Raw genomic sequence first — 16876 nt, forward strand, 5'->3', positions numbered from 1 at the left:
GGAGGGACTGAGTTTCTGCTAAAGGCGGTGAAGTATTTTGGAAATGGGCAGTAGTAATGGTTGCACTTGGGGAACATAAATAATGCCACTGATTGTATAAGTAAATAATGATTGAAATGGCAAATGTTTTCTTATGTATATTTCACAACACACACAAAATAAATATCATGTATGTTCTTAGGCTCAGAGATACTCAATCATGATTAATACTTGTGTAGTATTCTGCTGGTCTTTTCTCTAAACACACAACATCTCATAAAGTGGTACCATGCTGTGCATGCTGCTTTCTGCACCTGCTATAGCTTCAACTTATTCCTTTGTCATTTCCCATAGTCGGAACTACAAAATATCCAGTGTGTCCTACTGTAGTGGCTTGCAGGTTGCTGTGATGCTGGAAGCTATGCCGCAGGTATTTTAAATACCAGCAGGGTCGTGCATGGTGGACAGGTTTCAACAGAGCTTCCAGACTAAGACAGACTAGGAAGAAGGAGAGCAGGACCACTTCTGAATGGTTAACCACGGGAAACCTGGTGAATAGCAGCAAAATATTATCAGATCTAGTGCCAAAAGATGAGCGCCTCAGGTTGGAAGGCATTCAAAATACAACTGGAAAAGAGTTGCCCCCTCAAAGTAGAGTCGACGGCAATGCTGTAAATGGAGCAAAGCTTTCAGGGCCTTCATTTACTGATGGGGCACAGCAAATCTGAAAGCTGAAAATGGGACAAAAGAACTGTAAACATCCATTAATCATTGCAATGTGAAATGTATGAAATACGAATCTAGGAAAATTGGAAGTTGTAAAAAATGAAATGGAATGCATAAAAACTGATAGCCTAGGCATTAGTGAGCTGAAATGGACTGGTATTGGCCATTTTGAATTGGACAGTCAAATAGTTTACTGTGTTGGGAAGGACAGACTAAAGAGGTATGGCATTATGTTCACGGATAAAAATAATCTGGAAGTACAATGCTGTCTGTGATATACTATTCATTTGACTACAAAAAAGACCAGTTAGTACCACTATTATTCAGGTTTACACACCAACCACTAAAGCCACTGATGATGAAATTGAAGAATTCTACCAACTTGTTGGTGTGGTGCTGTCCAATAAACACTAGAGTGCTAACTGCAAGGTCAGTGGTTCAAACCCACCAGCCACTCCTTGGAAATCCTGTACAGGGGTGCTATGAGTCAGAACAAACTTGATAGCACTTAAGAACAACAACCAACTTCTTCAGTCTGAAACGGATCAACTATGTAATGAAGATTCCTTGATAATTACTGGGTATGAGAATGTGAAAGTTGGAAACAAAGAGAAAGGATCAATAGTTGGAAAATATGGTCTTGGTGATAGAAATGATGCTGGAGAGTGCATAGTAGAATTTTGCAAGACCAATGATGATTTCATTGCAAATACTTTTTTTAAACAACATAAAAGGTGACTGACTATATGCATGGACCTTATCAGATGGATTGCACAGGAATCAAATTGAGTACATCTGTAAGAAGAAAACATGGAGAAGCTCACTATTATTAGCAAAAGCAAGGCAAGGGGAAGACTGTAAAGCAGACTACCAATTGCTCATATGCAAGGTCAGGCTGAAGCTGAAGAAAATAAAAACAAGTTCACTAAAGTCAAACTGTAACTTTGAATATATCCTATCTGAATTTAGAGACAACCTCAACAACACAGTTGATGCATTAGACACTAATGACCAAACACCAGAAGAGTTATGGGATGCCATCATACATACATCATACATGAAGAAAGCCAACAGTCACTAAAAAGATGGGAAAAAGGAAAAGACCAAAACGGATGTCAGAAGATACTATTAAACTTACTGTTGAGCATATAGAAGCTAAAGCAAGTGGAAGAAATGGGGAAATAAAAGAACTGAACAGAAATTTCAAAGGGCAGCTCGAGAAGACAAAGTCAAATATTATAATGAAGTATGCAAACACTTGGAGTCAGAAAACCAAAAGGGAAGAAAACACTCAGCACTTCTAAAGCTGAAAGAACTTAAAACAAAATTCAAGCCTCTCTTTGCAATATGGAAGCAGTTTGTGAGTCCTGGTGTATTGCTGTAGGTAGGATAAGCACTAGACTGCTAAGCAAGGTCGGCAGTTCAAACCTACCAGTTGCTCCTCAGAAATCCTATCAGCTATTGATGATACTTAAAAATAACATATAAAAACGGACTCGATGGCACTTAAAAACAACATATGAGCAAAATTGAGCCACTCTTCAGAAACGCAATACAGGGTTGCTATGAGTTGGAACCAATTCAATGGGACTAACAATAGGAACAATAGGTAAAATATTAAATGATGCAGAAAGCATCAAAAGAAGATGGAAGGAATACACAAAGTCACTATACCACAATTAATTGATGTTCAACCATTTAAGAGGTAGCATATGATCAAGAACCAATGGTACTGAAGGAAGAAGCCCAAGCTACACTGAAGACATGAAAGAAAAACAGGCTTCAGGAATTGATGGGATACAAATTGAAATACAAACTGATGAAGTGCTGGAGGCACTCACTCATCTATGTCAAGAAATTTGGAAGACCACTACCTGGCCAGCTGATTGGAAGAGATCAATATTTGTGCCCATTCCAAAGAGAGATGATGTTGCTCAGAAATCATCAAAGAGTATTATTAATATCACATACAAGTAAGATTTTGCTGAAGATAATTAAAAAATAATCACAGCTGTGCATCGACAGGGAACTGCCGGAAATTCACCCTGGCTACAGAAGAGGGCATAGAACTAGGGCTATCATTGCTGACGTTAAATGGATCTTGGCTGATAGCAGAGAATACCAGAAAAAAATGTTTACTTGTGTTTTATTGACTATGCAAAAGCATTTAGCTATGTGAGTCATAAAAACTATGGATAACATTGAGAAGAATGGGTATTTCAAAACACTTAATTGTGCTCATGAGGATCCTGTACATGGACTAAGAGGCAGTTGTTGGAACAGAACAAGGGGATACTGAATGATTTAAAATCAGGAAAGGTATGCACCAGGGTTGTATCCTTTCACCATACCCATTCAATCTGTATGTTGAACAAATAATCCAAGAAGCCAGATTATATGAAGAAGAATGTGGCATCAGGATTGGAAGAAGACTCATTAACAACCTGCGATATGCAGATGACATAACCTTGCTTGCTGAAAGCGAAGAGGACTTGAAATATTGATGAAGATCAAAGACTATTGCCTTCAGTATGGATTGCACCTTAATGTAAAGAAAACAAAAATCCTCACTACCGTACCAATAAATGTTGTTGCTGTTGTTAAGTGCTGTTGAGTCAATTCTGACCCATAGCAACCCTGTATAGGGTTTCCAAGGAGCAGCTGGTGAGCTTGAACCACCGACCTTGCAGTTCAAACAACTTTGCAGTCCGACGCATTAGCCCACAGCGCCATACCAGGACTCCCATACTAATAAATATAAATGATATGGAGAAAAGATTGAAGTTGTTAATGATTTCATTTTGCTTGGACCCACAATCAACATGCATGGAAGCACCAGCAGGACATCATGGTTGGTAAAAGTAGAGGATCAATGAGAAGAAAGAAAGACACCCAACAAAACGGGTTGACAAAGTGGCAGTAGCAGCAACAACAGGCTCACACATGGCAGCAATTAGGCTGGTGCAGGAGTAGGTGGTGTTCCGTTCTGTTGTACGCAGGGTTGTTCTGAATCGGAACCAACTTGATGGCACCTAACAACCACAATTACTCTCTGGATAAAGTGAAAACAGGGAATCCCTCAATGAGATGCATTGACACAATCGTTGCTACAATAGAGACAAACGTTCCATGGACTATAAAGATAGCACAAGACCAATGCAAAATTTCATTCTGTTATACATAAGGCTGCCACGAATCACAGGTGACTCAACAGGAACTAAGAACAACAACAATTACCCAACATGTCTGTTATTCATTTTTGTTTTCGTGAAGGATTTTAAGGTACAAGAAATGTAAATTACTTGTATTTAGCCATAAGGGAACAGAAGCAAAGGCAGGACTTGAGTTTCTAAATTTTTCTTTGTTTAGGCACTGAGTCCTGCTCCTTTTTCATAGACAGACTAATGAACTAACATATGCAAATCATCTGGGGAGAATGAGCCACAAAAGTAAAAGTATGCTATTTGTGATTACTTCTGGGAATAACCATTAAAAAGGTGGTATTGTGATTACTTCTGGGAATAACCCTTAAAATATGGTCTTCTTTTCTAGTGGTTGATTACGAGATTAAAACTTTTTTTTTTTTTCAATCACCACTATAGGAAAAGAAAAAGAGAAATCAAATGACATATTGCATTAGACAAATCTGCTACAAATGCCCACTTAAAAGTGTTAAAGAGTCAAGATGTCACTTTGAGGACTAAGGTGCACCTGACCTAAGCCATAGTATATTTAACTGCCTCATGTGCATGTGAAAGTTGGACAATGAATCAGGAAGACCTTAGAAGAATCAATCAATTTGAATTATGGTGTTGGTGGAGAACATTGAAAGTACTGTGGGCTTCCAGAAAACAAACAAATTTGTCCTAAAAGAAGTATGCTTCTTGGAGTGATACTGGTGAAACTTCGTCTCTGGAACTTTGGACATCTAATCAGGAGGGACAATCCTTGGGGAAGGACATGCTTGGTAAAGTGGAGGGTCAACAAAAAAGAGGAAGACCCCTAATGAGATGGATTGACACAGTGGGAGCAACAATGGGCTCAACCATAGCAACAATTGTGAGGCTGGCACAGGACCAGGCAGGGTTTGGTTCTGTTGTACATCAGGTTGCTAGGAGTTGAAACTAGCTTGGTGTCCTTGTAGTACTGGACTGCTAACTGGAAGGTTGGTGGTTCAAACCCACTAATTGCTCCTTGAAACCCTATACAAAGTGGCTATGAGTCGGAATTGAGTAGATGGCACTTAATAGCAACAATAAGCAAAATAATTCTATAGTTCAATAAATTTGTGTAATTCTGCATCTCCCCCTCAGATATCCACAATGCCTATAGGTATAGACAGGAGTCCTGGTGTGGTGCTGCAGGGTAATGCGCTGGACTAGTTTGGTGGCTGAAACCCACCAGTCATTCCTCAGAAACCCTATACAGGGCGGCTACAAGTTGAAACCGACTCAATGGCACTTAACCACAACAACAGCATAGGTATAGTAAAGACTGAAAATAACTCCAATGGAGATACCTGGTTCACCATACAGGCTATCCCAAACTTACTTAACCATGAAAAATTTCAAGAATGTAGTATATGGAAAATGTTCTACAGAATACAGCTGTTCTATATTTACAATGGATGCATAATATTCCATTAGAATCCTGGTGGGGCGCTGTGGGTTAATGCGCTGGACTGCAAGGTCGGTTTGAACCACAATGTCAGCGATTTAAGCTCATCAGCCGCTCCTTGAAAACCCTATACAGATTTGCTATGAGTCAGACCCAACTCGATAGCACTTAACAATATTCCATTGTAGTTTAAGTAGTCCACTAAAGTTGAACTTGGAGATCATTTAAAAATTTTCACTGTAATAACAATACTACCATGTACATTTTTGTAGCTTAGTCTTTGCAAACATTCTTGAAGATTCCTTAGGCATGGAACTGCTTTATCAACTGCTTATGCTTGTGGCCCAATCATTGCTTGTTTAGATTCCACCAGCAGTATGTTCATTTCCCCCAATTCTGGAAAAACTGGATGCTTTCTTTTTTTAAAAAATCTTTGACAACTGTGTAGCAAATAAATGTACCTCATTATTTTATATTGCGTTTCTTTGGTAGCATATTGAAACTCCCCCCCCATATTTATTGGCTATTCTTATTTCTTATTTTGTAAAGTGCCAGCTTACAATATCTGCTAGATTTTTCTAAGCATGTGGCCACTTCTTCATATATATTTGTAAGAAGTTTTTGATGTGAGTCCTGGTGGCGCATTGGTTAAAGTACTCTGCTGCAGACCAGAAGGTGAGTTGTTGGAACCCTTTAGTCACTCTAAGGGACAAAGATGCGGCAGTCTGCTTCTATAAAGATTCACAGTCTTGGAAACCCTGTGGGGGCAGTTCTCTGTGTAGATAGTGTTGCTAAGAATTAGAATCTACTCAATGGCAGTACGGTTAGCTTTGGGTTAATCCTCTTGACAGGAGTTTTCCCATGTTTTTAATGTACTTCTTTAACTTTGCTTAGGCTACTTTTATTTTAATTCATAGAAGTTTCACATTTGTAAGTAGTTATATTTATTAAATATTGGTTTCTACCTTTAATATTAAAGAGCCCTGGCACCATAGTGTGTTATGTGTTGAACTGCTAACTACAAAGTCAGCAGCGCCAATCTACTAGCTGCTCAGAGGGAAAAAGATGAGACTTTCTGCTTTCATGAATATTTAGTCTCCGAAACCCTCTACAGGGTCACATTGAGTCAAAACTGACTGTAAGGCACATCACCACCAAGAACACCACCTTCGATATTGCATTAGGCAAATCTGCCTCTAAAGATCTCTTCAGAGTCTTAAAGAGCAAAGATGTCAGTTTGAGAACTAAGGTGTGCCTGACCCAAGCCACGGTATTTTCAAGTATCTTATACGTGAAAGTTGAACAATGAATATGGAAGACCACAGAATTGATGCGCTCAAATTATGGTGTTGGAGAACAATGGTACTGAAGTTGTTGTTACTGTTAAGTGCCATCAAGTAAGTTCCAACTCCTAGGGACCCTGAACAGGGTTTCTGAGGAGTGGCTGGTGGGTTTGAACTGTCAACCTTGCCATTAGCAGCCCAGTGCTTGTCCTGCAGTGCCACGGTAGGACTTCTGGACTTCCAGAAAAACAAACAAATCTATTTTTGGAACAAGTGCAGCCAGAATGTTCCTTGGAGGTGAGGATGGTGAGACTTCGTCTCTCATTCTTTGAACATGTTGTCAGGAGGAACCAGTCTCTGGAGAAGGACATCATGCTTGGTAAAGGGGAAGGTAAACAAAAAGGAAGAAGACCCCCAATAAGATGGAATGACACTATGGCAGCAGCAATGAGATCAAACATAACAATTGTGAGGATGGCACAGGACTAGGCAGTGTTTCATTCTGTTGTGCGCAGGTTTGCTTTGAATCAGAAGACTGAATGGCTTCTAACAACCTTTAGGATGCTGGAGGAAGGTCCTAGCATTCTGCTCCCATGAAGATTACAGCCTAGGAAACCCTACTGGGCAGTTCTACTCTGGTCTATGGCATCCTAGTGGAGCACTGTAGTTAGACTGCTAGCGCAAGGTCAACAGTTCAAACTCACCAGCGGCAACTCACAAACCCTACACAGGGTCACTATGAGTCCAAACTGACTCGATGGCACATGCCAACAACAACACAGCTTAGATTTCTTTATCTTTAGTGCCTTAAACTGTGAATAAGAGTTGTAGTTTCTCTTTGATCCAAAAGTTAAGCTAAGCTGGTATTTTTTTCATCATTTACATTTAAGTGTTTTTTGTTTTGTTTCGGTTTTTTTGTCTTAACTATCATTTTGTTCAGGAGAAAGATGAGACTTTCTGCTCTTGTAAAGATTTACAGCCTCGGAAACCCTATACAGGGTCGCTGTGAGGCAGAACCACTCGAGGACACACAACCACCACCGCCATCTTTTTTCTTATTAAGAGTTTTATTGTCTGGTAGTCAGAGGATATAAAATTTATACTTTTATCATAATCTGTCTTTTTGTAGTTTTCAAAGGTTTGGACAGTTAAAAAAGAATTTGTATATTACTCAAATCTCTTTTTTCAGTAAGAGTATGATTTCCATCAGTTTCTCCTCTGCTTTAAATATTTTCATGAAATGGCATTCTAAGCTCTCAGATCTTCATATGGTAAATGCTGATATCAAGTAATCCCCTCTTTGACCCAATTACTTTTTCCTCAGAATCTATTACTTTATGTCAATATAACTACTTCTAAATTATTTTTGTTGGCCTTCGCCTAGTTTTTCTTCATTAATCACTTTGATTAACCTCTGTCAACTCATTTTACATGGATTTCTAGTCTACTAAGACACACACACACACACACCATTTAAAATTTGAGCAAAATCGAGAATCTAACTTTTAATGAGGTTTAAGGGACATATAGGAGCCTCGGAGGTGTCATGATTAAAGTGCTCTGCTGCTAAATGAAAGGTCAGCAGTTCGATCCCAACAGCTAATCTGAGCTATGAGTCGGAATTAAGTTAGTGGCAATGAGTTTGACTTTTTTAGGAAGCGACATGTGGGTTATCTTTATTTTTATCTTCATTTTTCTGACTCTTTTCTTTTTCCTGTCTTCCTGTGCACTGATTAAATCTGTTTTATTTTGCTTTCATTTCTTACTAAACTATGCAAGACTTGACTACACTACTTATCTGATTCTTCTTTCCCTGTTTAGTCTTCAGCCTACTTCCATGAGATGTCCAATTCTATCCTTAAATGGCACTGTGAAAAAAATGATTAATAACCTGACATCCCTAAATAAAGGGGCAATTTTCACCACTTGTCTTACTATACCCTTCAGTGACATTCAACACAACTAGTCACCTCCCTTTGCTCTATGACCCTGTGATTTTCTTTTTGTCCTTTGCTCTCCAGGAAAGACTACTAGGTTTTATTTAGTTAGCAGCCAAACGCTTAATCACTCTGCCACCCTTTCAAACATGACTGGGACTTCCAAATCTCCAGTCCAGAGCACTTTTTTGAGCTTGAAGTTAATGCTATCATTCTCTTGACATTCCATGTGATATCTGAGAGGGACCTCAACTTAAATATGTCCAAAGATGAATTAATGACTTTTCACTCAGGCCAACTTTCTTTTCCCTTCACTGACCAAAACTAAGTAAATAAATAAAAGAGGAGCGAAAGAAGAAAACAAAATTTTAAAAACCCTAGTTGCCTTTGAGTCTTATTACAACTCATGACGACACTAGATGCAGAGTAGAACTACACTCCACAGGGTTTTAAGGTTGGGACCTTTTGGAAACAGATCACCAGGTCTTTCTTCTGAGGTGCCTCTTCATCTATTCAAACTGCTACCCTTTCAAGTGCTTAACTGTTTGCCCAGCCCAGGGTCCCTCCCACCTCATTAACCTGCATTAATGTTAACTAGGTTGCTCAAGCCATCAACCTGAGGATCACTGATGAATCTTTAATCTTTTTACCTGTTACATCTTACCTTCCAATTCATTCTGCCTCAACTCTCTCTTGAAACTGTTCACTGGTCCACCGGATCACCATCTCCTGCCTGGACAAATAGAAGAGTCTGCTAGCTAGTCTTCCTGGTGTGGCACTGTAGGATAAACAATGGACTGCTAACTACAGGGTCGGCAGTTCAAACCCAGTAGCTGCTCTCAGATACAGGGTCACCATGACTTGATGGTACTGAACAATAATAACCAAAGGCTAGTCTACCAGCTTCCATTCTTATCCCTCGAAAATCTATATTCCTCACAGTTTCTAGGATGAACTCACTGAAATACAATCATTTCAGTCCTCAGCTTTAAGTTCTCCAATGGATTCCCTGTGCCCTTAAAATCAAATTCTAATACCACGCCATAACCTACAATACAAAGGTCCTCATAATTTAGCCCCTGAAAACTACCCGACTACCCATCAGTCCTGGTGTGGCACTATGGGTTAATGTGCCAGACTGCAAAGCTGTTTGAACTGCAAGGTTGGCAGTTCAAGCTCACCAGCTGCTCCTCGGAAACCCTGTACAGGGTCGCTATGGGTCAGAACCGACTCAGATGATGGTACACAACAACAACCCATCTCTTCTCAGCCTCTTTGTTGTTTATATCCCAGTCACCGAGCCTTCCTGCATTTCCTCCAAAATGCTGATTTCATTTCTACCAGACTTCTGTATCCCGACCTCCTTGGCCTCGTTGCAGGGCCAGCTCTCCCTAGTCATTCTGGTTCCAAGCTTCAACATTTAAATCCCCTCAAGGAGACATTTGCTGACCCATTCAATCTAACATAACCTCTCCACATCCCCCTGAATCATTTGCACGACACCCTGTTCTATCCTGATCATATTTATTACTGTTGAAATTATATGGATCATTGATTTGCTAACTTGTTTACTATGTGTTCCTCCCCCCCACCCCCCCAACATATAAACTTCTTGAAGGCAGGGGCTCTGTCTGGTTTTCATTTGGTTTTATTTTTCACCTTTGCATCCTCAGAGACAATGTTGTTGTTGTTGTTGTGTGCCGTGGAGTCGGTTCCGACTCATAGCGACCCTGTACAGGGTTTCCGAGGCTGTTAATCTTTTACAGGAGCAGAACACCTCATCTTTCTCCCGCGGAGCAGCTGGTGGTTTCGAACTGCTGACCTTGCAGTTCGCAGCCCGATTTGTAACCACTACGCTACCAGAGCTCCTTCAGAGACAATAGGACCTGGAACTAATAGGTGGGTGGCAAAACTAGTTAGATGAATATTGTTACTAAGCACCTTTGAGTTGATTCTGATTCATAACAGCCCTGTATAGGGTTTCTGAGGAGCAGCTGGTGACTTCAAGCCACTGATGCTGTGGTTCAAACCAACCTTGCAATCTAGTGCTTATCCTGCAGTGCCACACCAGGACTTAATGAATACTACACTCCAGTAAATCTCCGAAGTCCTGATGGGGCAAAGAAAATGGAGATCGACCTCCTCTTATAGCTAGAGTCCTGGTATGGCGCTGTGGGTAATGCGCTGGACTGCAAAGTCGGTTTGAACTACAAGGAATTGAATCAATTCCCACCCATAGGCATGGGGTCCTGTACAAGGTTTCCATGGAGCAGCTGGTGAGCTTGAACCACCAACCCTGTGGTTCAAACGACCCTGCAGTCCAGTGCATTAGCCTACAGCACCACACCAGGACTCTATAAGACCCTCAAAATCATTTGGTCTGGTCCTACCAAGGCAACCAAAAGTGCTGTTGAGTCGGTTCAGACTCAATGACCACAGTTTCCGAGGAGCGGCTGGTGAGTTTTAACTGTGGCTCTTGTGGTCCAGTGCGTTATCCTGCAGCACCACACCAGGGCTCCCCTTGTTGTTGTTGTTGTTGTTGTTGTTGTTAAGTGCCATTGAGTCGGCTCTGACTCATAGTGACTCTGTATACGGTTTTCAAGAAGCGGCTGGTGAGCTTGATCGTTACCTAGTATTTCTATAACACATGGGTTACCATGAGACAGGGCTCAGCTCAACCACAGGTAACAACAAGAAGCTACCATTTATCTATATAAATCACATACTCACATCCTTTGATGTTCATCTTGACTTGGCTTAATGTTTCTGTTGCTTTACGTTTAAGACCCCAGCCTGTATGTTCTTATCAATATCAAAAGCAAAATCTGAGTTGCTAACATTTTCTGACCAATTACTACTATACCCCTGAACAGTTATAAACGTTATAAAATTCTTTATGTGATTTTCCTAAAAATACAAATTTTCTTCTCTAACAGAATGGAATGGGTTCAACTGCCTTCCACAGCACAGATCTCTTCCAGGGTCTGAGTGTAATAAGTATACACAAGTCTATTCAAATACTGCACAAGGTGAAAGACACCACATAAAATCATCTATCATGAAATTCCTGAGAACGCAGGTTGAAGTGACAACTTCCATTATGGTAAAATACAACCCCCCGCTCCCTTCACATCCTCTAGCTCCTTTAAAAACATGTAATAGCTGGGACGATTCCATCTTCATCATTTATTATTTTTATTTGGACAACATATATACATATGTACAAAATACCTTCTGTCAGAATCCTCTTTTATAATTTCATTTGATTTACAAAAACTGGACGGCAAAATAACTTAGGTCACTAGTACTGTACAAAAATAAAACTGATTAGACAGTTGTAAAGATCAGTATCTTACAGGGTTACAGATCATTTATCTGTTGTGAAAGATCTCAATTTATCCAGAGTGATGAGTTCTGTGCTAAATCTATCTGCAAACTGACAACTAATCGGTTTCTGTAATTATAACTACCGAATATAATTCTCAAAAGAAGCAAGATGTAGAGTGGAACCTTAAAGCCAAAGCATCGTTCCACAATGGTGAAGGGCTTTCTGCTTCCCTAACCAAGGAGAAGAGTTCTCTTAACTCTAAAACTATTAAATTTTCCAGAGTATGACAACTACTTACAATATTAGATAAAACGACATCTCTTTCTTTTTAAATGCCTGCAATAGTCTTTCAAAAAAATTCAGTTTGGTTAAAAAAGTAAACAAAAATTACTATCCTGCATTTGGATTTTTGTAAGTTAAATCCATGGTCTTTTTAATATAAAAAGTAATTGTTCCATAGTTTTAGTGTTCAATGAACTCTAGTAGTTCTATTTGAACCATATCTTGATAGAATAGAGTAAATCTAATTAGAATGCTGGTTCCTGTTTTGTGACTTTTTAAAACAGGATTTATCACAAAGAATAAAAAGCCTTGAGTTTATATGTTATATTACTATAACATATAAGAGACTATCAAATGTGTGTTTTTTCAACACCTCAAAAAGGCAAGTAGCAACTTTTTTGGGAAATAAATTGTGCATTTTTTAAACAAGTTGCTGCATTTATAGCCATCTAAGTGTTTGACAAAAGCCACACATAGACTGACTCCTGACACTGTAAAGATTGTCTCTCACGGACTTTGCTTTGTTTTTCTTCATTTCTTTCTTTCTTTCTTTCTTTTTTTTTTCTGTGAGGGAAAGATGAGTTTTTACAAGTTAGTAGAGTTGCTAGGCAACCCCAAACTCCTCACTCACTAAAAGGCAGCGTGCAGAGTGTCCTAAACAGAACCATTCTATGAGCTCAGTAAGAAATAGGCAGCCTACCTATTTCGTATGGAAGAACAGATGTCCTTAGAACTTATTTTGGACACAGAAATCAAAATTTGGTTTAAAATAAGCGTTTCAAAAATCTGAAACAGAGGTAGAAAGTGTTCTTTGTTTTCCTGACATGTTTTCCCGTGAGAAAACACTTTCCTTTTATCCCCTGGACTGCTCTCAGTCCCTAATGTTAAAAGCAGTTCTTTACAGAACCACTAATACAACTATATTGGTTAAAAATTAAAAAAAAACAAAAAAACAAAAAAAACACCGTGCTAATGATGGCTGTTCTATTGGAAGTGGGAGTCAGTAGTGAACCCAAGTCTGTTCCAGGAGCCCACACTGATGCTGAAATGTGCATTTGTCAGGTGGGAAAATGAGCCCACTGATAGGTACACACCCTCAGTTTACACAACACATTTGATAGCACATGTATAAACTAGAGTGTTCCACAGTTCCCTGCTTTAAATATCAGATAAAATTGTCAGAAAGCATTATTTCTGAAGAAAAAACAAAACAAAAAATGTAAACATTTCCCACCCCCCGCCCGCCATCACTGCTGACTCCCCTCATTTGAGGTTGTTTTTGTTTGTTTTTCCTTCACTATGAAAACTCAGTTCATTTTTTTTCTGGCCACGTAGAGGCCAAAATTAAGTTTTCAGGTAAATGGCATATTATGAATGTAGTGGTTTAGGCCACTGTAGACACCTAGATATGAGATATAGAGTGGTGAGGCTTCTGATGTGAAAGGTACGGTGATGTGTTTTCCTTCGTACATATTCCACTGGCCTATGTTCTCCAGAAGGGACGATTACGCAGCCTCTTCTGAAATCACAGTGGTCTTCTCCACTGGCATTCGCTACTATAGGGGTATATATATGTTTCATTTCAGATTTCAGCTCCCTTTCCTTTTGCATACCTCTTGCACCTGTTAGTGGGAGTTTTGTAGGAACATGGAAAGGCCACCAGCAAACCTTTTCCAAAAAAAAAAAAAAAAAGTCATTTCCCGAGCTAGTTCGTATTATGCACCCATTCAAATGAAACCCAGCAATAAAATCCCTGTTCCTTAGTGGCATGATGGTATCAGATACAGTTAACTGAAAAGACCGGAACATTTGGAAAAGTTAATAGAGTTAAAATTCTGTTTGTCCTTTTTGTTTTGTTTTACTATGACCCTCCTTCTCCTTCAGTATCTGCTATGTGTATTCTGCCCTCACATCTCTGCCATGATTTCTTAGGGAAACCTGCATACTGTGAAAAAAAAAAAAAAGATTATAACATGGTGCCAAACAGAATGGCTGCTTTTATCCTTAAAGCATGTATTTAACTTATTCATCCTCTGCATTAGAACACAAAAGTGCAGTTTATGTTCAAAAAGTACAGTTCATACAAAGCAAGGTTTAAAAGTTCGGTACTTAGTGTAACCTGTGAAAGGTTTGTCTTGATTAGTATAAATTCAGACTCTGCATACCATTGACTATAAGTAACTTGTGTTTTGTTTTCAAGTCTTTAAGATGACAGATCATGCTGGAGTAGATGTGCTCTTGCTTGCATAAAGACAGCTGTGCTATGGCGTTTTTAATCTCAAAAGTTAATGTGATTTAAAGAGAGTGGTTTTGCTAAGGAAACTGAAGCAAACTCCGTCATTACATCAAAAGGTTAAGAAAAAAATTCAGAGAGACAGCAAGCATAAAGGGCCTGGAATCACTGTGTGGTAACCGCAGGTCAACTTACCCAGTCAGACATACGTATGTACACCAGTGTTGAATCTTTAAAATCCTACCCCAGTCTTGGCTGTGTTCCCCTTCCCCCACCCTCCCACCCCATTCCCAAGAAAATTAAGGAAAAAAAAAAAAAAAAAAGCCAGCAACAACAACAACAACAACAAAAAAACAGCATTTGTCTTCCCTTCAACAGTCAGAGACGGGTTCAGATAGTTGCCTCTGCAAGGGGACCAAGTGTTGACTTTGATCTTAGGCTACAATGTGCTTTTAAAAACAATGCAGGGAGAGGAAACTCAAGATATTGACCAAAGAGCAGCGACTTCTGTGAGTCAGGGTGTCTCTTCCGGGCCTTAGTTTCCATGTGTCTGTCTGTGTCCCGGGAATAGTTTTGTCTTTTCGGGGTCCATCCCTCCCTGGCAGCCTTGTGTAGCACCTCACAAAGGGTTGGCCAACGCCTTTTTCGATCGCTTGATCATACTGGGGTGGAACTCGGTATGGCGCCGGGCGTGCTTTGTGAGGTGGTCACTTCTCATAAAGCGCTTCTCGCAGAGCGGGCAGCGGAACTGCTTTTCCCCAGTGTGGGTCCGGTAGTGGCGGGTCAGCTCGTCTGAGCGGGAGAACTTTTTAAGGCAGTCTGGCCAAGTGCAGGGAAAGGGCCGTTCACCTAAGAGAAGGGAAGCAAGACAGGATACAGTTAAAGGGCTCTTCAAAAACGATTCTGAAGGCTGTACACACAAAGGACAAACCCGTGGTCGATAAGGAAATTGCTGATAATCATCTCTGAGCAAATACACTTGCAATTCTTTTATACCCAATGGATCCCCCACCCCAAGGACTCCAGGTATACAGCGCCACACCAGGACTCCTATATGCATGGCGCTGTAGGATAAGCATGGATAGCTAACTGCAAGGTCAGCAGTTCAAGCCCATTAGCTGCTCCTACACCGAGTCGGAACTGGTTCGACAGCACACAACAACACACACGCATATATATAACTTATTTTTTCTGGTTCTGTTCTATGCAGTTGTTGGTTTCACTCATTCTCTCCCGGGTTTAACTAATTTTGACTTTTGCTAAAGTTGTTATCTTAGAAATAGAGGAGACCAGAGGCCTCCAGTCCAGCCAACATCTCATCCCTCCTGGAAGACATTTCCCTTGATCTCCTGGGTGCTGGGGCCAGCCAGTCTCTGTCTGAGCAAGGCGAGTGAAGAGAGCCCCATTCCCGACAAGACAGCCTGGTCTATGCTTAAGCATCTTTGTCATAAACATTCTTTTATTGACATGAAATCTGCCTTCCTGCCAAGTCCGTATTTTAAGTCATATTGTCTTTGTGCTAAAATTAAGTTTGTTCCCTCTGTCACATGGTAAATGTCTAAATATCTGAAGACAGCTATCATGTCTTTCTAATCTGCTCTTCTCCAGACTCAACAATTACAGCCTCTTCTGTTTTTTTCATAAAATAATGATAACAAAACTTATTTGCAGGTGTAGCACCAAGAATTCCACATAGATTATCCTGTTGCATGTTCACTGGACACCCCACAAGGTGGCCCATTTTACCGAGGTGGAAACCGAGGCTTGAAAGGTTAGATTACTTATTTGAGGTCACACAGCTAGAAGAGGGGTGGAGTCAGGAAATGACCCTATCTAGCTGATCCAGGGGCCATGTTCTCAGCCACTGGGCTGTCCAGCCTCTAGTGGCCTTGTTTCCAAATCCTTTCCCATTCTGATTCACTCTCTTGTTGCCTGTGCCACCGAAGAGGCTGTTAAGTCCTGACCACCAGATATGATCAGTTTAGCACTAACAAGGAGACAGCTCCCTGTACTCAGGGATAAAGGTGAGGGCTCACACAGGCAGAGGCTGAAGAAGCTCTGAAAAGCAGTCTCGTTTTCACTGAGAGCCCGCCTGTCTACTCCTCACACCTTTCCAAGCACAGCCAAAAGCAGCTGCTTTATAGACACAGGGCACACAGACTCCTCATTTCCACCCAACTCTCCAGACGCTCCTTGGGTAGGTGTGAGGAGTGAATTTTTCTCACCCCTGTCTCCACCTGCCTGGAACTCAGAGCCGTGGGGGTTGGGTGCTGCCCAGTGCAGCTAAGTCAGGCAAGGAGTATTCATTCTTTTTTTCCCTCAGGTTCTCCTACTCTGTACTAATGAGAGGCTGGAATTATGATCACAATGCAACAACCTCGATCCCCTTAGTGGCGCTGTATGCACGACAAAGCTTTCATTTGTTGTTTTCTAAGCAGTGATTTCAGCATCTGCTACAACCCACTTGTTCTTGTGGGAAACCCAAGGTGGG

The 16876-nt window shown here is 40.5% G+C and overlaps 1 protein-coding gene across 1 annotated transcript in view; it reads right to left on the reverse strand.

The window, feature by feature from the left end:
- Positions 1-11713: 11713 nt before the first annotated feature.
- KLF9 (Kruppel-like factor 9) overlaps positions 11714-16876 on the reverse strand; it is a 37911-nt gene continuing 32748 nt past the window's right edge. Inside the window, exon 2 of the mRNA XM_006834914.1 lies at positions 11714-15234. Within this exon, the coding sequence (XP_006834977.1) occupies positions 15005-15234 (230 nt within the window). The 3' untranslated portion in view covers positions 11714-15004. The remainder of the gene's footprint in view (positions 15235-16876) is intronic.

The sequence above is a fragment of the Chrysochloris asiatica genome, unplaced genomic scaffold, assembly GCF_000296735.1.
Source record: "Chrysochloris asiatica unplaced genomic scaffold, ChrAsi1.0 scaffold00014, whole genome shotgun sequence".
Taxonomy (NCBI): Eukaryota; Metazoa; Chordata; class Mammalia; order Afrosoricida; family Chrysochloridae; genus Chrysochloris; species Chrysochloris asiatica.